Source organism: Carya illinoinensis, chromosome 6 (genome assembly GCF_018687715.1).
Source record: "Carya illinoinensis cultivar Pawnee chromosome 6, C.illinoinensisPawnee_v1, whole genome shotgun sequence".
In the NCBI taxonomy this organism is placed as follows: Eukaryota; Viridiplantae; Streptophyta; class Magnoliopsida; order Fagales; family Juglandaceae; genus Carya; species Carya illinoinensis.
The window spans coordinates 26,951,686-26,977,756 of NC_056757.1; the positions used below are offsets into that span (position 1 = coordinate 26,951,686).

At 35.7% G+C, this 26,071-nt stretch overlaps 3 protein-coding genes across 6 annotated transcripts; 1 reads left to right on the forward strand and 2 right to left on the reverse strand.

Moving 5' to 3' along the window:
• The first annotated feature begins 2,101 nt into the window (after positions 1-2,101).
• Positions 2,102-6,440, forward strand: LOC122313902 (ubiquitin-conjugating enzyme E2 2-like). Of its 4 annotated transcripts, XM_043129202.1 has the most exons (7): positions 2,102-2,206; positions 2,320-2,350; positions 2,973-3,106; positions 3,260-3,285; positions 3,955-4,044; positions 4,743-4,831; positions 6,126-6,440. In XM_043129202.1, the coding sequence occupies exons 3-7, from the start codon at positions 2,982-2,984 to the stop codon at positions 6,252-6,254; spliced, it is 459 nt and encodes a 152-aa protein (XP_042985136.1). In that variant the 5' UTR covers positions 2,102-2,206; positions 2,320-2,350; positions 2,973-2,981; the 3' UTR covers positions 6,255-6,440. The 4 variants fall into 4 exon arrangements, with proteins under 4 accessions (XP_042985136.1, XP_042985138.1, XP_042985135.1 ...); XM_043129204.1 differs by lacking the exon at positions 2,320-2,350 and having other exon boundaries at positions 2,182-2,206; XM_043129201.1 differs by lacking the exon at positions 2,102-2,206 and having other exon boundaries at positions 2,213-2,350.
• A 372-nt stretch (positions 6,441-6,812) lies between these two features.
• LOC122313901 (probable LRR receptor-like serine/threonine-protein kinase At1g14390) lies at positions 6,813-10,365 on the reverse strand. The gene is made up of 7 exons (XM_043129200.1): positions 8,662-10,365; positions 8,393-8,526; positions 8,019-8,262; positions 7,730-7,923; positions 7,487-7,533; positions 7,303-7,414; positions 6,813-7,163 (listed from the first exon to the last, which is right to left on the reverse strand). Exons 1-7 carry the CDS (start codon positions 9,911-9,913, stop codon positions 6,930-6,932), a joined length of 2,217 nt encoding a protein of 738 aa, XP_042985134.1. The 5' UTR covers positions 9,914-10,365; the 3' UTR covers positions 6,813-6,929.
• A 14,772-nt stretch (positions 10,366-25,137) lies between these two features.
• On the reverse strand, positions 25,138-25,761 carry LOC122312717. Its single transcript, XM_043127386.1, has one exon. The coding sequence runs from the start codon at positions 25,759-25,761 to the stop codon at positions 25,138-25,140; it is 624 nt and encodes a 207-aa protein (XP_042983320.1).
• Between the last annotated feature and the right edge of the window lie 310 nt (positions 25,762-26,071).

Below are 26,071 nucleotides of genomic sequence, written 5' to 3' on the forward strand. Positions count from 1 at the left end.
CTAATTGCAAAATTTATTAAAAAAAAAAAATTAGGCAAAAGATTAATAATAATAACTTTTTATTATTATTTTGGTTTAAAGATGTATAATCCAATATGGAAGTTATGCTTGAATGACAAAGTCAATATCCAAAAGAGTTGATTTTGCATATGCATATAGAAAAACTAATACCAATGCTCTTAGAACATGTTTGGACACTTGAAATATTTCAAAATTTTATGAATAGTAATAAAATGTTTTGAGTGAATATATTTTTATTGGGTTTTGAAAAATGAGGGAGAAAAAATCAAATAAAAATATTATTAAGTTAAAAAATTATTTTTGAATATAGTTTTTAATATGAATTTTGTCTGGACATTCATAAAAGTTGTATTAATTTTTGTATTTTATTTTTAAGTTTATAAAAGTTGTATTAACTTTTATATTTGAATAATGATTAAGTGATGATTAAATAAAAAAATTAATTTGAAATTAAAAATTGTTTTGCATTTAAGCGATGTATGTGAATGAAATTATAAAAAATTTTGAGAATTTTAATAATTCTTGTAGTAGTGTCAAAGTATGCCCTTAGTCCGTATAAACATTTTACAAAAGATAAGTTGCATGCTAATTTAGCAATAACAACGTCAATTTTGGCCCATCAAAAGCATAAAATTACTTCTGGAATTTGCAACTCTTAAAAGGTTGAGTAACGTATGATTTAGATAATAAGTTAAGATGAAAATTAAATAAAATATTGTTTAAATATTATTTTTAAATAATATTATTATTTTGAGATTTAAAAAAATTAAATTATATATTATATTTTGTGTAGAAATTTAAAAAAATTATAATAATTAAATGTAATGAGTTCAAATAATTTTGATATCTAAACGAAGCTTGACCTAGTAATATTACTCCACGCGCAACTTATGATGCCTAATATTTCAAATGCTCGATTTATAATTAACATATAAAAAATGAAGTTAATAGATTAACAAATATGATTTAGACTTCAAAATAACTTACAATATTGCGTAACACATCAGATTATAAATACATAATTATTTTTAAGAACTCATTGGCAAACCAAAGACTTTATCCTCGAATGAAAAAAAAGGCAGGTAAAGAAAGAGACCTTAGATTCTCATCGTCAATATAGGATCCACTTTACTCAGGCATGTTATCATGAGGATGTACAAAAAAGCAAGCAAGTTGAATGGAGAAACCCCACATTCTTGCTGTCACCAACTTTCGATGCTCACATTATCATGAAATATTTATATTCATAGCAACTTAAAAGCTATGGTTTCCTCATTAAAAGAAAGAATAAAACAAGAAAAAAGGGTAAAAATCATATGGTTAAGGCTGCCAATCACCTCTTTTGCATGTGGCTGCGTGCACTCGTCCTGACCAATTAATTATGAGCCCATCATATCATATAATCATTCACTAATCTTTCCAAACAAAAGGTGCAACTAATTTAATTGTACTTTATAAGAGCATACGTGAATTCAAGGCATCATGTCTTAGGTTTGTATACTTGGAATGGTTGATTATATTTTAATCCATATAGGATGAATTCTTTTTCTCTTTTGGGTTTGTTGTAAAAGGCGGGATGCGTAAAAATATGCTTAAGTTGGGGAAATAACGATGGTTTGGAAGAAAATTGTGGTGGGATATGTTTTATTTGAAGTTTTTACTAAAGAAAATGTTATCTATAGTCTTAAAATGTATATATTTTTTGGAAAAAAAAGTGATTATTATTAAAAAATAATTTTTTTAATGTAAGTTTTAGATTTATTTATTTTTTTTAAAAAAGGTATATAAAAATTATACATTTCAAGACTATAAATCTTATTTTTTATTATTTTTATATAAATAATAAAGTAAATTTAAATAAATTAAATTATTTATTATATTTTATATAAAAATTTAAAAAATTATCATAATAAGATAAAACGAGATATATTCATACGGACGTAGAATTTATACCAAAAGAAGAAAAAGTGAGATGCAACGCAATCACTATCTCAACGGTGGAGAAAAGAAGAAGGAGAGAGAAAAAGAAAAAAGAAAAAGAAAAAAAAATTAAATAAAGGAAAGAATTAGATAAATACACCTACATACAGTTCATGGCGCGTAGGAGTAGCGAGTTGGCAATAGGGCACAGATCAGAAGAAGCAACGGTTGAAACTGATTGAGACAGACACAGAGACTGAGAGGGGTAATATAATAGTAATCAGGTTCATTTTCTAGCTGATCGTGGGCGGTCGCCGTCAGTTTTCTTCTCCTTAAAGTTTTTTGTTTTTATTTTTGTTGGTGGTTTGGCTATACAAGATCCTTCTGAAGCTCGGTTAGGACCTCCCAGGTCAGGGATCTCGCACCGTATTTATTTACTTGTTTGATTTCCTTTGGTTATACATAGCCCTAGCTCCGATTGCTTGCTCAATTGCTTTTCAACTTGAAGGTGCTTGGCGCGTCCATCCTTGTAAATTTAGGGGATATTTTCGATTATCGATCTAGGGTTTTTTTGTGGGTTATTCGATGCGAATCGGGCTTGCGACTTTATTTATTAATTTTTTAAAATGTGCTTGCGTTATCTAATCTTGGGATTTTATGACAAGAAATTGTTTCTTCATTTCCATTAAGTCGTTCCTTTTTCCCCCATCGGAAAAGTTTTGTGATTTCGGGTTCATTTGCCGTTCGATTTAATGAACATGTACTTAGCCAAGTCTCTGTTGCCTATGTTTGTGGGGGTTGGAAAAATAGTTTTCCATATTGGAACTAGTTAGTTGGATTTTCTCATCATGTTTTTTTTTTTTTTTTTTTTTTCCATGTATTTTTTAAGGATTATTTTTTACAGTGTGCCTTATAAACCCCCAGTGCACTGTTATTGTTGCAATCTTGTTAGATGGTTGCTCTTGCGCCTCTTTGCACACCCATATAGGCACGGTAATTACTAAGTTGTGTCGTTTGGGTTAAATTTATAGGCGCTGAGGATGTCTACTCCATCACGGAAGAGACTGATGAGGGATTTTAAGAGGTTGCAGCAAGATCCTCCTGCGGGCATCAGTGGTGCTCCTCAAGACAACAACATAATGCTTTGGAATGCCGTTATCTTTGGGTATCTTCCTCTTTAAATTGTCCTTTTGCCTTTGTTCCAATTTATTTTCTTTTTTCTTTCTGTGTCGTGTTTTTTTTTTTTTTTTTCCTGAACGTTCTGTATGATTATAGATCTAAATATGTTCTTATAACCCCTCTTTGGGGTGAATTGCAGGCCTGATGACACTCCATGGGATGGAGGTAAAGTAAAGTTAATTATTATGCCTAATTAAGTTCTAAATTGGACTTCATGTCATGTTTGGAGAGGCTTTTCTTCTTTTCTTATGGAACTATTCAGCTATATGGGGCATGTTCAATGGTCCTATTGTTTGATACTGATGAATCAAACAATTATTTGATCTTTCTTATCCATCTAATTGATTTCCTGCTGCGTTTAGGATGGATGGTATTGGTAGCTTACTAGCTTCCAAGTTATGCTATTATTGAGAAGATTTTTCTTGTAATGAGTAAAGAGTGTGCGTGATTGCACACTCTCTGTGTACTTGGGCAATGCCTATTTCATTCCCACTAATAAATTTACTTTAACTTATATGAAATAGAAGACCATGCGTGATTGCTCTTCTTGGCATGGTGCAATCTCATTCATTGGTTATGTTTGGCTCACTACACTGCTTTATGCTAATGGTGAATTCATTGGTTGTGTTTCTGTTCATTATGCTACATGATGTATGTACCCGTAGGTGGGTGTAGGAAAAAACTTCAAATTTGTGTTTCGGTTATACTAATTGTTTTTAGGTGTGTACTTTGAGAATTCTTCATTTGTAGTTACCAACATTCAAGGTTGCTATATTGCTTATACTGTTTTTATTCAGTATTCTATGTTCATAATGCCATCGTTGAGTCCTTCAGGTACGTTTAAATTGACGCTTCAGTTTACAGAGGATTACCCTAATAAGCCACCAACAGTTCGCTTTGTCTCTCGAATGTTCCATCCTAATAGTAAGTTGTCAAACTTAGTTTTAACATGTTTCATATTCTTGATATGCTTTCTGTATGCTTTGAATGTATGAATTTCTATAAAATGTGTGCAATGATTACAATTTCGTCGTTGTACCTCTTTATTCTTTTTATTTTGTCTGTCGTTTTTGCTTTTTCCCCATAGATAGATACGGATGAGTTTCTGGCTTTGTGTCACTAATTCTTTTCTTTTGATAAATAAGAGATAGATATTATTGATATGAATGAGATAAATTAATTCTTTCCTGCTTCTCTGGTGATTTATCTTCATTAGCGAATTTTTTTATAGGTAAAATAAAGAATTGGATACTTCTAGGATTCATGTTTCTTGTATATCCCTGGCTTTTCATTTCTAATGTCTGTCAGACTGCTATGTAATAATATTAGTCATCTAGACTGAGTGCAAAACCAGGTCATTGTGGTTATGAAGTATCTTTTCTTATCTTTCTTTATATGATAAGTTGTTGGACGGATCAAACTTCTAAATTTATGTGAAGTTGTCAACCACCCGTCACTATCACTTGTCGTTTTTGCTTTTCAATTGTTTAAGTAACTTTAAAATGGTTAGGGAAGTCTTGTTCATGAAAAAGTTTAAAATGCATGGTGCAGGTTTTGTTTTTGGGCATTGATTTCATCCATTTATTGATCTATGTTCCTCTTTCATCTTGCTTTCTCTTCAGTCTATGCGGATGGAAGCATATGTTTGGACATTCTACAAAATCAATGGAGCCCTATATACGATGTTGCAGCCATACTTACCTCGATTCAGGTATTGAATAATTTTCAGTAATCTGTGAACCTCATCTTTCATTGTGCGTGTAGAATTTTCACTATCAGCGGGTCATTAGTTGTGATTGTACAGATTTTAGATGTCAGGCATGAATGACAGCTTAACATTTTCATGTATGCAAAATATCGTGATCATTTTACTATTGATCTACTTATCACCAAAAAAAAAAAAAAAAAAAATTTACTATTGATCTATGGATGCTTGTTTCCGAGTCGCTTTCCCCTCCCCATTCATCTTCATTTTCTCACTGATGTATTTAACTGTCTTTTCAGACCCAAAGTTTCTCTTATATTACATGTACATCCCCACCGATTTCCCTCACTGGCCTCAGGCTATGTTGGGTTGTTGAAATCAACTCAACCCATCTCAAACCTATCATGGATAGGATCCACTACTTTTTGAACTTTCCATAAAAAAGTTAAACCCATCTCAACCTATTTATACATTCAAACACATATCTCAACCTATATACATTCAAACACATCTCAATGGGACCTACAAAACACTATTATTCACATATCAACTTAGATCATCTGACATCACCTCAGCATCCAAATGGAGTCTAGTGTCTACAATGTTGGCCCTTCTTTTATTCATGTGCCTACCCTAATGTTCCATATGTGTTTGTGGAGCCAATATACATGTATACAAGCAAAATACTGTTACAGGGATATTACTTCATACTCCTCCATATCATGGTTTGAGTCATGATCGGTTTCAGTAGTCTGAAATGTGATGTATCTGCATTGAAGACTGAGGATGGCTCCTTCTTTCTTAAGTCATCAAATGAGTTAAAAGATATCTTTGTTTGATCATCTACAATTTGTGAAGGAAAAGGAACTTATAAAATCTAACTTTTTCCGGTACTCAACCGTTTCTGATTTCACTAGTTCTTGTGTAGTCTGGAGTCGTTGATCCTTTTGATAAGTACATGATCATATGCATATACGTAGAAGAAAGTTGTGCTCTTTAACCCCCCCCCCCCCCCCCCTCTTTTTTTATGGCATACTTGCATGCGTGCACATTGATAGAATATGCAATGACCTATCTGTATGCTATAGAACTGCACGATATTGAATTCATGGATCAACTTGTTTGCTATGCCTGATCCTCTCTTGGCTTTGATTTGGGGGCCTGGTTGGGACCCGCATCTCTACTTTTCTCCTAGTTATAAGAAAAATTGATAATTGTGATTGTGGATGCTTTGGTTTTGTTGATTTTCCAGTGACGTGTCTCATCTTATTTTAAAACGATCTACATTTTCTGGTTGTAGTCATTGCTCTGTGACCCAAACCCAAATTCTCCTGCAAATTCAGAAGCTGCACGGATGTTCAGCGAGAACAAACGTGAATATAATAGAAGAGTGCGTGAGATCGTTGAGCAGAGTTGGACTGCTGATTAGCTATGCTTGTTAGGTGCTTCGGAACTTCAAACAATAGTCCAATGGCCTGTTTAAATAACTGTGGGACTTGACTTGATTACCCAATATGTTTGCTTGGCTTATGTGTTTTTGGCTTTTCCCAGAATGTTTCTCGGATATGATACATTACATTTTCCTTGACATATAAAATTCCTTGTCATTGTCTCATTCTTGAACTAAGGGAAACAAAACTATTACTAATGGTAGTTGAATTGGAACTTGAAGAAATATAGGAGTTTGGCAGCAAAATAGCGATTCCGTAAAACATTCTTGCTAACAAATGGTGCCCTGCAATGCTACTGAACGATGATAGCGCTGTGACTGGAGAGGTCGGTGAGATGAACATACAAGGATGTTTACGATAATGATTTGATCAAACAGCAACTCTATTCTCTATTCTTAATTAATTTTATCATATTTAGTCACATTTTTTTATTACTTTGCAAGTTAATTATTTGAATGAGTAAAATAGGATACATAAGCTAAGCTAGGGTGACTGAGAGGTGACAAAATAGGAGCAAACGGGTATGGCTACGAATGTAGGGGCAAGGGCAGTTCTATTTACATTTATTTGCATGACTGAATGGTAGCGCAAAAGACCAAATGACATGGTGGTAGTTCTTCGTTTTTTCATTTAAGCCTGGAAAATCTGGCATTTTACATCTGTGTACTTAGGCTTCCACTGCTAGTCCATCCTTCTTGAACTTGGATTGAGTATTGCAAATTCCAAAGAACGTCTTCTATTGAAGGGCGCTTGCTTGAATCTTTGGAGAGGCAATTGAGGGTAATTTCAACTGCCGTTTTGAGTGATTGATATGCAAAAGATCCTTGAATGGATGGATCGACTGCGACCCGTAATTCGGATGCTGATTCTGCCAAGCCATCCTCTAGCTGTGAAGAGAAAGTAACATGAAAAAAGCTTAAGCCAATGATTTCCAGGTTACCTTCTTTAAGTATGATATGTTCCTATTCATCTGAAAGCAATTGGGACTTGACAAAATAGATGACCTAGTTTTAGCTGTAAGAGTACCTGATGTTTTAGGTCATTCACCTCACTGGCTGATGTGATCAGTTTTCCGGTTATAACCTCAAGCAGGATGACGCCCAATTGATAAATATCTTCTTTTTCTGCAGTTTCAGTGCTGCATTGTGCAGAGCTCTTGTAAGATTTTACATTGGTGCTTTGTTAGAACAGTTCAAAGGAGGAATAATACCTGCTGAGATGGTTGGCCTGTCCACTGAGAATGTTCTCTGTATCTACCTGGAAAATTTAATTATGAAAAAAGAAAAATGTTATATGCTATACCCTTATCCTAATGTATCGATGCTATTAAAGAAAACACAAGTTGATTTAATGACTGATGAGTAATGTTATGTCAATATGGTGAAATGAGTGTAATATGTAGCATAATTCATGTAAGATTGATATGATTGAAAGGGGTTTCATCCATTTCAACCTTAGATAGCAGGGGAATGTTATAGCTGCTAATTTTTGCGGCGAGGCTTTTATCCAACAAAACGTTCTCGATCTTTAACTTATTTCCAAATATACCGGGTGCAATCCCCGTGTGCAGGAACTGCACACCCCTCGCTACGCCAATGGTGATTGCCATTCTCTGTGGCCATTTCAGCATCTCCTTCTTTCGCCAATCTGCCAAATCCAATTTATAAAGAAGTTCAATGAGAATTAAAAGTTTGTTAAGAAAACAGAACTGAGTGGGTTTGCTGCTAACTTTACGCCTTTACCATTGAGATAATTCCTCAGTGATCCGTTTGGGACGTGTTCAAAAACAATAAAAGCAGTGCTAACTGTATTGGGGCGGTCTTGATAAGTGACAATGCAGTGTCCAAGGATGCTGACCAAATGCCTATGCCTCAGCTGGGATAGCACTTCAATGTGCTGCATCAAGCTCTGCGGCAAAATCTTTTGCTTTAATTTCAGGCATTTCACCAGGACCACTGAACCATCTCTTAGCCAGCCTTTATAAAGCTGTAACCAACAAAGTAAATGCTTTCAGATGGAAGATAACTCATGACCTTTGTGGGTTCCATCACATTATGATATTCCTGATATACTAATCCGACAAACAGTTAGAATCAAATAAGAATAATGCCTTTACCTGTCCTTGAGATTCTTCCCCCATCAAATTTGATGGGTCGAAGTTATTTGTCAAATCTTCAATCTCCTCCATTGTGAAAACACGAAATGGTGGGAGCCCCAGTGCTGCTAACCTCATTGTCTGGGGTACACGTCCTTGAAAAAAACCCAATTCATTCATCACTTTCATGACCCGTATAGAATTAGAGAGATCTTAAATTACCCTCTTAAGGAATTAAAATGGTTCAAAGCACTTAAATTTAACATAAAAATGGAAAAATACTGCCTTACTTGCATCAATGTTTGATATTGGCGAGCCACGGACAGACATTTTATCTGCTACAGATCTGTCAAATTTGTTATCTTCATCTCTCCTCCCAGCTGCCCTTCGAACAATGACCAAAACCAGAAATCCGAGAATTCCGGCAACGGCCACGACACCTCCAATGATACCAAGTACTAGGCCTAGCTTGATGCGAGATTTCTGCTCCTCACTTTTGATTGGAGGCTTAACGGCCAATGCTTCTCTGTGGCAAAATGTAAATGGATGCTGGTAATTTGAGTTCCCTCCAGACAAACAGTTCCATGAGTAGAGTACAGTACGATTTGAAGACTTTGATACCAGGCAAGGTGGCAGTTTTCCTATCAAAAGGTTGTTTGAAATGTCTACAAGCTCAAGCTCATGATTGCATGGTGTGTTCACAGGAAGAGCCCCGGTTAGTTGATTTTCTGACAAACTGAGATTCTGAATCGAGGGCAGAGAGAACAGAGAAGATGGGATTGGTCCCTGAAAGTGATTGGAAGAGATGTCAAAGTGCCGGAGCTGAGCGAAGTTCATGACTTCTGAGGGAATCTGAGATCTGAAAGAATTGTTGCTCAATATGATTTTTACAAGGTTGTTGCCCAGCGAGGGAAACTCCGGTCCAAGATGGTTGTCACCCAAATTCAGCTCCTGAAGAGCCACCAGACTTTTAAGATCTGGAACACTCCCATTGAACAAATTATCTGCCAAAACAACACTTCTCAGACTTTTCAACGAAGCAACTGATGAAGGAATCTCTCCATAGAGAAAATTCGAGCTAATATTTAGCACTTCAAGAGACCAGAACCGTTTGATCTTGGCTGGCAAAGGACCCCATAAGCCCAAGGAAACAAGTGACAACACTTTCAAGCTTGAAAGCTTTGTTAGAACAGTGAAGAAAGGATCAATGGAGAACCTTTCAGACAGAGTTTGCTGAGAAACAGCAAATTCCCCAGAATCAGGTTTTGGGCTGTGAGAAGGGGAGCTCTTGTTTCCGACAATAGACAATTCAGTTAGGCGATTGTTTGAGCAGACAATCCTGAGAGAAGGTGAGGGAGGGAGGAAACAGAAATTGGTCCAATTTGTCCACCCCTGAAGAGCTTCAGGGTACTCAAGGAGCTTCTGAACTTGGAAAAGAATTCGGGTTTCGCTTCGAGTCAGCTGTGCAGTTGAAATGGGAACAAGCATGGCAAGAATGAGAGCAGGAAAGAAGAAACGGAAAGAAACCCAGAAAATCTCCATCCTAAGGCAAAGCTAGGCTTCAAATTCCAATTCTAGAGCAAGAGAAACTGATTGGGGTCATCATCCAAATGATCTAACTCTTATCATAAAGAAACATAACATTTACTGGAAAGTTGAATCGGCTTTATCTCAAAGTTCTTTAAAGCAGAAATGATTGGAGAAAAAGTAGGGAGCAATAGCATCATTGCTTAGTTGTACAAACACTACGAGGAAAATACTTTCTTGGGAAAGTTGGAGGCCAATATTTATTATTTAATGAAGCGAGAAAGAGTGTAAAGTTAAACCAAAAATAAAATTGTCAAAAAAGAAGGATGATATTTGTTGACAGAATCAGAGAAAAGACAGAAAAAAAAGAGTAAGAGAAAAGACACAAACGGATTTCAAAGTAATTAAGAGAAACAGCCATGAAAATGCACCAGTGGACTGACACTGTGCACAGAAAAGAGAGCACAAAAGGCTCTGGGCTAAGCTAGGCAAGGCAGCTCGCATTCGCTGCGGAGACGAACACATTAAGACTGCTAAACCGAAGTTGCTCTGCACCGACAAGATAATTGATTTAGATATAAATTGTAGAAAAATTTTACACATCTTTTTCGTATCATATATCATATATAATTTTTTAATTTTTTTTCTTTTACTAAAAAATTCAATTAAAATAAAAAGTATAAAATTAAGATTTTTTTAAAATTAAAAAAATTAAAATTAAAATAAAAATAATATTTAATATATAAAGATGATGAATAGGGAAATTTTAAAATATAATACGAAAAACAAAGTATTGAAAGTGCCAAAGTCAGCCTACATCTGACTTTCATGCCCGGAAACGGGAAGAGGCCGAGAGCAGCCTCGGTGTTGACCACGCTAATTCGGGTAGAGCCGCGGTATCCCAAAGTCACGTGATGTCCAAGAGGGTGTGCAAAGCAAGTTGCAGTACAGAATAATGTTAAATATAAATCGTGTAATTCGTGGTTCGGTTTTAATTAAAATTTGTAACTTATATTATTAATATAAGTTATAATGATTAGAATAACTATATATTAATATTTATTATAGTGATTTTAATTTATTATAACTATTTCATTAATATTAAAAGTATTAGTATTACTTTATCATTATTTCATATATAATTATTTAATATAGTAATTCAAATAGTAATTTATATATAGACTTAAAATATATTACTAATAGTAAAATAGTACTAGATTATTAGTATTAAACCATAAAATGTAGATTGTAATTAATATAGATTATATACTAATGTATATTAATGTTGTTAATTTACTAATATACTTATTAAAAGAATATATTGAAAATTTATTAGGTCATAAAATGTTATTAATATATATATATATTTTATGATTAAAGCATATGATTAAATAAATTTTCATGTTTAAAATTAAAATTTTATGTTATAAATTATAATAACATTATCTTACATATAATTATAATTTATATTATTATATATAAAAATTATATATACTATAAAAAATATTCAATATAATATTAAAAAAGTTAATTTAAAATATATAACGAACTGGTTCAGTCTAATTTTAAAAAACATAAAACTGGAACTGGACTAGTACTGACCGATTTTGAAACTGAGGGAACGGTCCAAAACCAGTTCTACCAATTCAGACTGATTCGATTTTTCGATTAATTTTTACACTCCTAAATATAAATCAATTTCATATAAGTTTTTTTTTTAAAATAAAAAATGGATCATACTAATAATAAAATTATTTTTATATTTTTTTAAATGAAATATATTTAATTATAAAAATTTATATATCTGAAACTTTTACAAATTATTTCTTTTTGCATATGGCCAACTAGATGCCCGCGTGGATGTGAAACCAAAGGGCGAGGTGTGGTTTTTGTGACGGTGCTGTGTCGGTGGGAGGTGCCCTTTAAAAGGCATTGCAAAGCTGTCTCATACATGCTCTTTAACACGTGTTGGTAACTTGGTTATACCTACCCCGCTTTACTTTGCAATTCGCACTCCTCTTTCCTCTCCACCTTCTGTTTTTCTTTTTCCTACGTGACATAATTTAAATATTAAATTTATTTTATAATAAAAATAATTTTAAGATTTTTATATTATATTATATTAAAGGCATAAGACAAGATCAAACACATTAAAATTGTTTATAATATAAAAGAGATTCTAAAAATTGATAGGCACGTACACACATGAGATGCCTCGAAAACAATGCCTTTGTCTTGCAATTAATATTGTAGAGTAAGTACAAATTAGTCGTCTTCATAGCTGGTCCATATCTAACTAGTGGCATAGGATCATGCCCAATATATATATATATATATATATAAATAATAGAGGTAGAGGTTGTTAAAGGGTATTGATTTAAAATTCATTTTACAGCTTGAAGATTCATATTAAATCAAGTCGTGTGGTCAGGGGGGCCTAATTTCATGTATTCCTTAGTGATCTAAGTAGCTGAATTTTGACTTTTTTTTTTTTTTTTGGTGGACCATGCAGGTCATAATTAGAAAGATAAATATACATACATGCATGATCTTAATTATTAACGTACCATCGATCGGAATATTGGTATTTTCGATGCCAGTACCTTATATTATAATATTATATGTTTATTTATAAAAAAATGCATGCAGGTGGTGACGTTGCACCAAACGCCTCTGGTTAATGCTGCTTGTCGTATAGTGAATGCAATAAAGACCATTCAGAAAATGACAATGGAACAATTCATGATATGTATATAATATTGAAATGTCGAATTCATTCCAAACAATTTCTATATAATAAAATTTTGTCATTTTCCAGTGTATGGGAACCACGGAACATGAAGATATAAATATGTATGCATGTGTGTGTGTGTGTCATGTGTGTCGTGTGTGTGGTAATAAATAAGTAGTACTACTGTCAATTTCCATGCATTCCTATCTTAAAGATCTAGGGTGGTTCACATGATTGGATCGAGGGTGTAAAACTATAGCACGCGACCAAATAATATTTAGGTCCTGATCATCCGGCCCTTCTGTTTATCGAATACATTGCCAAATCCTTGCAAATTAACATGTTACTAAAGAAAGAGGAAAATGCATACGTTGATCAATGAACGGCCGAGTTTTGAGTAGATCGTGCATGAATATATGGCAAAGAATAATGTTTGAGGTGAGTGGCCGTAGGAATTTTTCTACTTTTGATCTTCTCCCGCGGCTTAGCGCTAGCTACATCAATCCTAATTTTCTCTTAAACAAAAGACAGAAGTGTCTATATATATATATATATATATATGAGATCATCAGGCCAAGATCTCATATCTAAATCGTATTTAGATATTGTGTACATTAGGGCTGTGCATAAAGAGCCTTGGACCCGATCCGTCCAACTAACCGATCAATCCAATATGAACAAAAATGGATTCATTGGGTCAACATATAATCGCAGGTTGTTTTTAGTCAAACTCGTTTCTCTTCTCCCCACTACTCGTAGAAACCCTAGCCAGTGGCATTCTCTGTCGCCATCTCCATCGGCGTTCTCTGTCAGCATTCTCCATCACCTTTTGTAGAAGACCTTCTGTTGCTGCTCCCCTAGCTTAGAAAAAGACACTTGCATACCTTGAAGAGACCCATCTCACTGTCATCAAGATCTCTATTTTTTTCTCCTGTGACGGCGTCATCGTCTACGACCCAGTGACCCACTTGGTGAGGGCTAATCTTCAAGGCAGTTGCTGAGGGCCAATCTTAGATTTCAGGCTAGATTTTTCTAGTTACTGTCCTCGATGGCAAAAGATTTGCTCAGAGGATGCTTTGCAAGGACATGTCTAGAAGCTTCTTGGTAGAGCGAGTTTTGAGTAAATGCCTCTCATTTGCTTGTTTCATCTTATGCTCTGTTTGGTTGCCGCTAAAGCTTCCCTTTTGTTTTCCTCATAGCCAAACAAGTTTCAAGAATTGAATAATATTTGCCACGAGAACTTTTTTATATAAATTAAAATGGTGATTAGCAATAGAGTGAAGAACTGGTGAAGTTTTGGTTTAGGTGATAAACAAAAATATAAGGAGATGATTACTGAGAGGTGGTTGTTTGATTTGAACAGGACATCCATGGAGAACCAGCAGTAGTGGAAGGGGGACTAGAATCCATCTCTTGCACGATTGAGTGGGCTTGGACGTGGGTGTGAGCAGAGTGAGGCCTTGCCCATCGAACCATTGAGGATGAAACCCTTGGTCCATCTCTCCAAAGAGCTCAAGCATTAGCGATCCCAAAAAAGATAGGGGAAGAGGAAGTCAAGGGAGGATCAGTAACCTTTTTTTTTTTTCCTTTTCTTTTGATTTCTCATTGGAATTGAATATGGTGGAGTAATCGCATTGCATTCTTCTTCCTGGAGAATCGACCCTAAGACTAAACTCGGATCTTACCCGACCCAAAATGGTATGGGTCGGTTCGGGTTGGGTTAGCGCTCTTTTATTGTTATATCGGGTCGGGTTAGGCCCAAATCCGACTACAGCTGGGTGGGTTGCAGGCCTAGTGCACATGATGAGCGATCTTTCCATACGAAAAATGTATGCAGATACTTCCAGAATGTGCTGTGACCGTGAGTCAAGAATCACTTCCTCAATTGCATTGGTTCAATCTTCAACTTGAACAAAATCAACACATGTACACATGCAAGAGCAAATTTAATTTAATTTTAGAGATTTTGGATGGGTGTAATTGCTAGACAGATGAAATCAAATTGAACATGTACATGATAGACCAGTGGCATGCATGTGATGTAGAGACAGATATTTTCTAGTACCATTATAATATATACATATACATATACATATATATATCGATCCATACAGCCTGGAGTTGCGTCTAGTTAGGTTCACTTGCTACAACATCAAGCTTATCTGATCTTCTTGAAAAGGAGCAACATGATAAGCCGCTAAATGCAAAGAGATCATTAGATCGCTATAAGTAGAGAAGTTTTTTGGACACATTATATATACATATATATATATATATATATGCATGCAGTATTAATCAAAGCAAATAAGTAAATTAAAAAAAAAAAAGGATTGGGTATCACCTAGAGTTCCTCCTAACACTTAATTAATGGGGAATCAAGATCTGTTTCAAAGGCTAGTAGCCATCTGCCCTGATCAGCTTCCTACCGAAGTGGTTGGGGGCCTGGGGGACCCCGGTGTCTTTATTTATTTATTTTATTTTTTAAAAGGAAAACGCTTGAACCATTTCTTTAAGTAAATAGGAAATACATTAAAGAACATTCTCCATTGTTATAATCAAATCTAAAATGGAAAGAGAATTTTTTGCTAAAACATGGGCTAATATATTGCCATTTCTTCTGACATGAGAAACCTCCTATCTAGCAAATTGTTTCATCAAGATTCTTCCTTCAGCCATGAACATCGATGCACTGCTTCCACCTTCCTTCTTATCCTGGAGAGTATTAATAACTTGCAAAGTGTCATCTTCTAGTATGACTTTTCTGAGGCCTAAGTTCAAGCCAAATCTGATGGTATGAAGTGCACCATATGACTCGGCAATCAATGGATCTAGGAATAGGGAGTTGTTTTGTCTCATGGTAGCTATGACTGCCCCTCACAATCTCTCACCACCACTCTAACTCCTATCAGGCCTTTCTTCTTGTCCACTTAATCATCCCAATTGATCTTATACCAATGTAAGGGAGGGTGGGTCCAAACAGCAGGAGATGAGCAAACCTGTTGTGGCTTGTTGGCTAAGTTACTAACCTCTTCTTTTATCAATGCAAGTGTGGCTCAAGCTTATCTAATAATAGAGTTTGGATTACAAAACTCATTATTGAAGACAAAACAATTCCTCCTCCACTAGATTCTCCAAGCCACTATTACAAATTCTTGGAGTTCCTGATTGTTCATTGAGTGAAGAAGAGTATCAAATAGTTCCAATAAGGATGAATGGGGCAGGGAGCTCTTTTGTAACTATTTAGAGGCTTGACACTAGACATCCTTGGCTGAGAGCATAAACCACACTCTCTTTTTCCCTACAATAGATAAGGCATAGTGGGTGATCCATTATCTTTTTCTTATGCAAGTTGGACTGTGTTGGAAGAGCCTCGAGGCATGCCCTCCATAGAAAGACCTTGTCACCTGGTTGTATCTGCAGTTTCTATAACTTCTTCCATACCTCCTTAAATTTGTTGTGGCAAGAAGCTTGGCCTTTCTCTGCTTGTTCTTATATCTTCTCCATATGGGAGGTACTTTTTATTGAAAACCTCCAATCTTTAGTCCCTTGCCAAATCATTCTATCCTTAGTATTCATTGAACTGATGGGGGTTTGTAGTATCAAGTTGGCTTCCCTTTCCTAAAAAATATCCTTCACAAGTGTAGGCTTCCGTTGGTTTAAGTTGTGATCAATTAACTCAGAAATGTGGCTCTATTGTCCAGTTGTGCTATTGGACTTAGAACCTTGCTAGGCACTGGGTGACCAAGCTATTTTTCCTGCCAAATTTGAACCTCTTTCCCTTTCCCAATTCCCCAGCAGGCTCCAGCTTCCACCACCTGTCCAGCAGCCATGAAACTTCTCTACGAAAAAGATGGTTTTGATCCTAGTTTTGCTAACATGAAGGAGTTGTTTTGGAAGTATTTTTCTTTTAAAACTTTTGCTACAACTGAGTTAGGTTCTTGTATTAGTCTCCAACATTACTTAGAAAGCATTACAATCTTAAAGCACTCGAGGCCCCTAAAGCCCATACCCCCTATAGATTTTGCCATTCCCATTTCTTTCCATGAAACCCAATGGATTTTATATTTCCTCTTCTTTTGGCCCCACCAGAAATTATTGATTATATTGTTAATAGAGTGCAGCAAGGTTTTGGGAAGTTTGAATACACTCATGGTGTAGGTAGGGAGAGCTTGGACTATTGCTTTTATAAAAATTTCTTTCCTTGGTTAAGACAAGCTTTCTACCTTGTACCCACTTATTTTACCTCTAATTTCATCTCATGCTTAGATATCAGCAACAGCAACACGTACACAGACTTGGAGTTTGGGGTTGTTCGAATGAGAAGTTCCTAATCCACCATTACCCAGATTTTTCTGGCAATGAAGGACTATAGCCTAGGATCTGTAGCCAAGTAGCTTGTCACATAATAGAAACCTACTAGGAGTTGATAAATGTTGCTGCCATAGCAAAGGCAGAGCAAAAGGGTTTGACCCCCCAGATCATTTTGGCAAGAAAGAGGACTTCATTGTATGCTACTGAAGAAAGTCTAGAAAGGAAGAAGATGTCTACTAGACCAAATAAGGAAAAATGCATCGAGACTGGAAGCTTAATGCCGACCACATACCCAATATGTGCGATGTGCGAAAAGAATCATGGAGGGAAGTGAAAACTTACTTTAAGACTTTGTTTCGGATGTGGCCACCCAACCACAGGATTTAAAAGATTTGTTTCTATCCCTTCCTACAACATATGTCAACCCAAGATATTTTTCATAAGTCATGGAAGACCTCATTCTAGCAATTGAAAGGATGTATTTTTTAGTCAACTTGGAAGTGTTCTTGCTAAAAATAATGGAAGTCTTGTCAACATTTAGTCTTTGCCCTGAGGCATTTTCATAGACTTTAAGTAGATTGAACAGCCTCCCCAACTCAAAAGCATTAGTCTTGCAAAACAAGAGGCAATCATCAGCAAAAAAGATGTGAGATATTTGAAGTGAACCTCTTGCTACTGAACACAATGAATAGCATCGGTTTCCTCAGCTTTTACAATGAGTTTACTAAGGGCTTCTGCACATAATATGAAAAGATAAGGTGAGAGGGAGTCACCTTGTCTAATATCTCAGGTTGGATGAGAAACCTCTCGTGGAACTCCATTAATCAAAATGGCATAGGAAACAGTTTCAATACATCTCATTACAAGGTTCACCCACTGATGATAGAAGCCCATTTTGTGCAAAAATTTTCTTTGAAACTACCACTTAATTTGATCATATGCCTTACTTATATCAAGTTTCAAGGCCATGTAACCCTCCTTACCTGACATCTTATCCTTCATTGTATGCAGGGCTTCAAAGGCTACAATCACATTATCTGTGCTTAGTCTGTTGGGAACAAAAGCTGACTGATATAGGGATATGATGGTGGGTAAAATTTTCTGGAGTCTGTTGGCCACTACTTTGGAGATAAGCTTGTATATCACATTGCAAAGGGATATAGGTCTGAAGTAGAGACTTTTGAGAGATTCTTTTTGTGACGCCCCCAAATTCCACTTGGGATCGGATGGACATTTGAAGCGTCGAGAAATGCAACACAAGGTTACCTGTTTCTGTTCATGACATATAAGATGCAATATTCCTAACATGTATCTAACATTATGCAATATTCGTAGCAGATAAAATTTTTCTTTAGCAATACTATGCACCAAACTGAAAATATCCCGAATACTTAAAACATACTTCATATATAAAGATCTATTGAATAACTAAGATTACAGCACTAGTCCAAAATAGTTATGATCCAAAAAGTACTGGATATGCAACTCCATTGTACAAGTAGTAATTTAACTACTATATTAATATTAATGATGCACCGTCGTTCAGTCGATTGTGTCTAGTTGGTCAGCTCCTGATCTTCATTCAGGTCCTGTAACAAGATCTACCATTCGGGAGAATGGTAGTTGGGACTACCACAGTGAGATTTGATTACAAATCTCAGTAAGTTAACAAAACAAATTTCCACACAGGCTAATGGTGCATGGATGACAGTAAAAGCATGAATGCATAATCAAATTCATAATTAATTGAAGCATAACTTGACGTACAATATAGCATAATTGACATAACTTAAATTGAAACGTGAACTGAACTTGACTTGACATGAACTTGATCTGAAACTTAACTTAACATAAAAAATACATACTCCACAGTTGTTATGGCCCCATGTATTCTACACGTCATAATGCAGTTAAATACATACTCCACAGTTATTGTGGCTCCATGTATTCTACGTATCACAATACAGTTAAATACATATTTCACAGTTGTAGTGGCCACATGTATTCTATGTGTCACAATTGTTGTGACCCTATACTTCGTGTGTCACAGTTATTGTGGACCCTAACTGAATGTAACTCAAGATGAAACATGACTGGAATACAAAAGGACTGAAGCCTTGACGTAACATAACGTGACTTGAACATAACTTGAAAGATATGACCAACTTGAGATAGAAACATTTCATAACATGACATATAATAGACAACATATTTAATATGACACACTTGCAACAGTGAATATTACATGACTTGGCATACATGTAATAGATGACATATTTAACATGGCGTACTTGTAATGTATAGCAATACATGATAGAATATATTATGTAACAGTTTTCATATATATGACAGAATATATTATGTAACAGATAAAAACTGATGATAGAATAAATTCTATCCAAGAGACAATTATGTGATAACTTGGCATGACATGACATATATGATAACACACATATATATACACTGTAATTCCTTTACTTAGCACACATACATAGTAGACTGTTAGTAAGTTAAAAGCTTACTTACCTCGATCTCCGTATTTCTTATAAAACCTTAAGCGCGATCACGAAGAACTGTAATTAGTGATTCTAAAAGTTAGCATTAAATCACTAATAAATTAAAATATGAAAAATACTAACTTAAAGAGTAAATTTTCATTTTACTCTCTGAATGTAGGAAAATGACCGTTTTACCCATAACTTAAGGATTTTGCATACTAACTCCAAAAGTCCTCAAAATTTACATGCCTCATGTAAATTTTATCCTCAATTCAAATATCAATTTAGAAAAATTTAAAACTAATCACAACTATTAAATCTCCATAGGGCCGAAATTCCCATATGCTATTTCTATTGATTTTTGTTTCCAACTTGTTTTGATCAACCTTTTGATCTATGACTTATAAATATGTGATCTTCAAACCAAACCATCACATGGTTTAAAAAGATGTCTTAAAACATATATACGCTTCTAATTCAAGATCACATGGTTAGAAATTAACCAAAACATAAATTTAGCCAAGAACATCCACACTTTGGCTTATCTGAATATCTCTTCGTATAAAATTTCATATCTTTGAAACTAACATCAAATATCTTTAAAATAATAATATAACATGTATATAAGATGCTTAGGATCTTCCAATAAAATTATCAAAGTCATTGTAATATGTTTAGACCACCAAAGAGTGAAACTTTCTCAAAACAGAAATTGTTTTTCCTCTTCCAGTTTCTAAGTTTCTAAATCTAAAAAAATCTTTCATCAAAACCTTTAATCATGCAAAAATCCTCAACCAATAGTCATATATGTTAACAATACTCCATAGAAATTTCAGACCAATATCTATCTATTAGCTTGGTCAAAAACTCCAAACTATAACATATTCTCCAGTTTATCTCTCAGAATGACCTTTTTATAGTTTACATAATATTTGACTGAACAAATGACTTTCAAATGGGACAAATAAGATATCCACGTAAACTAGACTAAAAAAGGAACAACTTATATGAAGGAGACTTTATGATAAAACTCTTACAAAAGCTTCGAAATGGGCGTGCAAAAGAACTCCTAAAAGCTGTCCGAGAGAAAGTGTTTGATATTCTTTTAAAGGAACGTGTAAATGAAGATAAGTTCTTGGGTGATGGCTGGAGATACTTATGGACGAGATATGGAAGATGATAAGGCTCGAGTTGAGAGTTGAGTGTAGGTTTTTCCTACCTAAAATATCTATAAAAGATCATCTCAAGATATTTCTATCCAATAATATCTACAAAAATCAACTTAAGATATTTTTATCTAATAATATCTATAAAAATCAACTCAAGATATTTTTATCCAATAATATTCACGAAAATTAGCTCAAGATATATATATATATATATATATTTTATCCAATAATATCCACAAAATCAGCTTAGGCTATTTTCCAAAAGTGGAGAGTATACTTGTAAGAGTAAGGTAGCTAAAATCTTTGCATGTGTCCTATTAAAACTTTCTAACTATCTCCAATAATCAAAAACATACTTCTGATATCACAGTGAGTAATAACATCAACTATACGATTAATAGATTAGTGAAAACTTATCGGGTCTTTATGAGATTCCTAAAGCCAATAGAAATTTCACAATTAAATTTCTAGCGGGCTGTTACAACCTCCCCCCAAAAAAAAAATTTCGTCCTCGAAATCGACATAAGTAACAATTCAAGAGTTAAGGAAACACATATACTTTATTGATATCCGAACAAAGAAGTACAAAATCTGATATTGTCAGTCCCGTACAAGTGAACCACAAAGTATCAATTAAGCAAAAGCCCAAAATAACTCTACAAGATTGAATTTAGATGTCAAATAATTGGGGGTACTTGGCTCGCATATCAACTTCCTTCTCCCAAGTTACCTCTTGAATATTATGATTTTGCCAAAGTACTTTGACCAATAGGATCTTATGGTTCCGCAATTCTTTATTTTTCCAGTCAAGAATTTGCATCGGCTTCTCTTCATAGGTCAAGTTGGATTGTAAAGGTATGCTATCGGGATCCACTATCATTGGTGTCTGATTCCCAAAACTCTTCTTCTAAGAAGACACGTGGAAAACATTATGAATTCCATGGAACTCAGTTGGTAATTCCAAACGATATGCAATTACTTCCACTTTCTCCACTATCTCATAGGGTCCCATATATCTCGGACTTAACTTGTTTTTCACTCCGAAACGACTTACTCCTCTCATAGGAGATACTTTCACATAGACCCAATCTCCAACTTTAAAATCTATGCTCCTTCTACGATTATCAGCGTAACTCTTCTGTCGACTCTGTGTTGTTTTCATCCTTTCTTTAATCAAGTGTACTTGGTCCTTTATCTCTTGTAAGACTTCTGGTCCAACTACTTTACTTTCCCCTACTTCATTCCAATACAGAGGTGATTTACACTTTCTACCATACAAGGCTTCATATGGTGCCATTTGAATAGTGGCCTGGAAACTATTGTTATAAGCAAATTCTACCAAAAGTAATTGTTTCTCCCAACTCCCTTCGTAATCCAAAACACAGGCTCTTAGCATATCTTCCAAAGTTTGAATCGTCGTTTCTGTCTGTCCATCTGTTTGTGGGTGGTATGCACTAGTAAACCTCAGACTAGAGCCCATCGATTCCTGTAAACTTTTCCAGAAGCGTGACGTAAAACGAGGGTCGCTATCTGACACGATCGTCTTAGGCACTCCATACAATCTGACAATCTCTGCTATATACATTCTCATCAATCTTTCTAGAGAATCTGTATTCTTGATGGGTATGAAGTGAGCACTTTTTGTCAGACGATCAACTATTACCCAGATAGTATTATTTTCGGCTGAGGTCCTTGGAAAGCCTACTATAAAATCCATTGAAATATCCTCCCATTTCCATTCTGGGATTGGCAATGACTGCAATTTACCGGCTGGCTTTTGGTGCTTTGCTTTTACTAATCTACAGACAGAACACTTGTTCACAAACTCTGCTACGTCCTTCTTCATTCCTTCCCACCAAAAAGACTGTTTCAAATCCTGATACATTTTTGTACTACCAGGATGAGCAGTGTAAGGTGTGTTATGAGCTTCCTTTAGTACTTTTTCCTTTAACTCTTCGTCTGCTGGAATGACTCTTCGGTCTTTGTAATACAGAGTCTCATCCTCTCTGAGGCTAAAGTCTACTGGTCCTTTTGACTTTTCGATCTTTTTTACAACTTCCGCAAGTTTATTGTCTTTCTTTTGACGGTCTTTCAGTCTTTCCCAGTCCAATGGAATGAATTCTTGGATTGTAGTCAACATGGTTTCCTGACTACGGTTTCTAATCAACAGTTTTCTCATACTACATAAGAGGGAATTTACTTCTAATGAAGGAATTGATGAAGCTTTTTGTCTGCTCTTGCGGCTTAAAGCATCAGCTATCATGTTGGCCTTTCCAGGATGATACTTGATGTCGCACTGATAGTCGCTGATTAATTCCAGCCATCTTCTTTGCCTCATATTAAGATTCTTCTGCTCAAACAGGTAGTTTAAGCTTTTGTGATCCATGAAGACTTCACACTTCTCGCCGTACAAATATTGTCTCCAAATCTTAAGAGCAAAAACTACTGCAGCTAATTCCAAATCATGAGTAGGATAATTCTGCTCGTGATCCTTCAGTTGTCGTGAAGCATAAGCAACCACTTTCCCTTCTTGCATTAGCACACATCCGAGTCCTGCTTTAGATGCATCGCTAAATACCACAAAAGGTTTAAGAGATTCCGGCAGTGTAAGTACCGGTGCAGTTGTGAGTCTTTTCTTCAACTCAAAAAAACTTGTTTCGCACTTGTCATTTCAAGTAAATTTCACATTTTTCTTAGTCAGGGCGGTGAGTGGTCCAGACAACCGGGAGAATCCTTCTACAAATCTTCTATAGTAACCAGCCAGTCCTAAAAAACTTCGGATCTCATGCACACTGGTCGGTCTCTGCCAGTTCGTTACGGCTTCAATCTTGCTCGGGTCTACTGCTACTTCTCTACTAGAGATCACATGACCTAGAAATTTTACTTCTTCCAGCCAGAATTCGCACTTACTAAGTTTGGCATAAAGTTTCTGATCCTTAAGTATAGATAAAGCCATACTTAGATGATTTCTGTGTTCTTCCTTGCTCTTAGAGTAGATTAAGATATCATCGATAAATACGACAACAAAATTATCCAAATAAGGTCTGAATATTTTGTTCATCATATCCATAAATGCAGCTGGAGCATTGGTTAACCCAAAAGGCATCACCAAAAACTCAAAGTGGCCATACCTTGTCCTAAAGGCAGTTTTCAGCACATCCTGATCCTTGACTTTTAACTGATGATATCCGGATCTCAGGTCAATCTTTGAAAATACTGCTGCTTCTTGTAATTGATCCAACAAATCATCGATTCTGGGTAATGGGTATCTATTCTTAATCGTCACCTTATTCAACTCTCTATAGTCTATACACATTCTCATAGATCCATCTTTTTTCTTCACAAATAATACATGTGCTCTCCACGGCGAAGAATTGGGACGGATAAAACCTTCTCCAAAAGTTCCTCCAATTGTAGCTTGAGTTCCTTCAATTCGGTAGGGGTCATACGATATGGCGCCTTGTGAGTCAGAGTTATTGCCGGCTCCAACTGTATTTGGAATTCTACTTCTCTATCCGGTGGTAAACCAGGTAACTCATCAACGAAAATTTCAGGAAAATCTTCAACCACAGGTATCCCTTGGATTCCTATAGTTTTGGTTGTCTCCTCTACAATTATCAATAGAAACCCTGAGGCTCCATCATCGATACACTTCCTAGATTGCAACGCCGAGATCAAAGGTGGGGTGGCCTTAACTGATGTTCCTGCGTAACTCATCCTGTCTTCAGTTGGAGGTTCAAACACAACCTCTAGTTTCCGACAGTCTATCTTAGCGTAGTGCTTGAAAAGTCAGTCCATCCCCAAAATCAGGTCAAATTCCATCTGACCGAATACTAACAAGTTAGCCTTCAGTGTCCTTCCTTCTAGCTCTAACGGACAATCCTTAACTAAACGAGTACAAGATACTGTATTCCCATCGGGAATTAATACTACAAACCGTTGTGGTAAAAGCTCAGTCTGTAAACTACAAATTCGTGCAAACGCTGCAGACACAAAGGACTGCGACGCACCTGAATCGAATAGTGCACAAGCTGAAAACCTAAACAAATTAACCCTTCCTAAAAAAAATATACACCAATATTAATACTAATTCTAACATGTTCATAATACATGCAACATCATAAATACTAAAAGGAAAGGAAAAAAAATACTAGTCATGATGCCAGCTTCATCAGTTTCATGTGCATCAACATCAAAATCACCTGGTGTTACTGCATACACGCGTGCCGGGATGTGGGGCCTTGGCTTGCGATCACCAGCTCCACTACCTTGCATGGTATTGGGACAATCTCTAATCATATGTCTAGGTTTCCCGCATCGATAACAGACTCCATATCCCATATGACATTCTCCAGGATGACGCTTACAACACTTAGAGTATAGTGAATAAAAGGACGGCTTCTGTCCTCCTGTCATTATTCCCTTAACTTTCTCTGGACTAGAAAAAGACCTCATTTTCTCAGCACTACTACTGGCAACAAATGGCATGGCCATCTTTTGATTGGTAAGATTCTGGATCGCCAATTCCTTCTACTCAGCCTCTGCTATCGCCACTACATTTACCAACTCTTGGTAATTCTCTATTCTGAGGCAAGCTACCTGACTTCGGATTCTTGGCAGAAGTCCTGCTTGAAACTTTTGTACTTGCATCTTTTGAGTTGAAATCAAGTGGGGTGCAAACCTTCCTAATGCCATGAACTTAGCGGCATATTGCTCCACAGTCAAACTACCTTGTGTTAAGGAAGCGAACTCCTGGGCCTTCAGTTGTTTGACAGAGTCTGGAAAGAATCTGTTGTCAAACTCTTCCTTAAACCTCTCCCATGACAATGTAGCCATACTTTCTAGTTCCCTAACTAGAAGCTGCCTACGTGTATCCCACCATATTCCAACTTCTCCTTGGAATAAGTATCCAGCATATAGAACCTTTTGGTCCTCAAGACATCCACAAATCTCGTACGTTCTCTCGAGATCTATAATCCATTTCTCGACTCTCAGTGGCCCTTCATTACCAAAAAAATTCGGGTAACGGTAAATCAAAAACTTATCATATGGACAACCCCTAATTTTGGGTCTAGGTACTTGCACTTGTTGCTGTTGCTGATGTCTAAGAACGTCAGTCAGCATACGCACAGTTTCAGCTAATCCTTCATCCATCGAAGAATTATGATTATCCTGACTGAAGTCTTCCTCAGGGTTTTGAGGTATTCAACCACGAGTCATTTGTCTCTTCCTGAAACACACGAATATATGTATTACAACCACATACTACCTTTTATACTTTTAAGAAATCCAAGCCTAATGTCGACTAAAATTTCAAACCTAATATTTGGTGCATTTCCTAAGGACATGTGGATTTACTGTCCAGAGACGTATTGCTCTGATACCACCCTGTGACACCCCCAAATTCCATTTGGGATCGGATGGACATTTGAAGCGTCGAGAAATGCAACACAAGGTTACCTGT

Coding starts and splice junctions, on each gene's coding strand:
- LOC122313902 (XM_043129202.1), top strand. CDS start 2,982: ATGTCTACTCCATCACGGAAGAGACTGATGAGGGATTTTAAGAGGTTG. Junction 3,286..3,954: donor TGACACTCCATGGGATGGAG/GTAAAGTAAAGT, acceptor TGAGTCCTTCAG/GTACGTTTAAATTGACGCTT. Junction 4,832..6,125: donor CCATACTTACCTCGATTCAG/GTATTGAATAAT, acceptor TTCTGGTTGTAG/TCATTGCTCTGTGACCCAAA.
- LOC122313901 (XM_043129200.1), bottom strand. CDS start 9,913: ATGGAGATTTTCTGGGTTTCTTTCCGTTTCTTCTTTCCTGCTCTCATT. Junction 7,534..7,729: donor ACATTCCCCTGCTATCTAAG/GTTGAAATGGAT, acceptor TAAATTTTCCAG/GTAGATACAGAGAACATTCT. Junction 7,164..7,302: donor TGAATGACCTAAAACATCAG/GTACTCTTACAG, acceptor TTCTCTTCACAG/CTAGAGGATGGCTTGGCAGA.
- LOC122312717 (XM_043127386.1), bottom strand. CDS start 25,761: ATGGATGAAGGATTAGCTGAAACTGTGCGTATGCTGACTGACGTTCTT.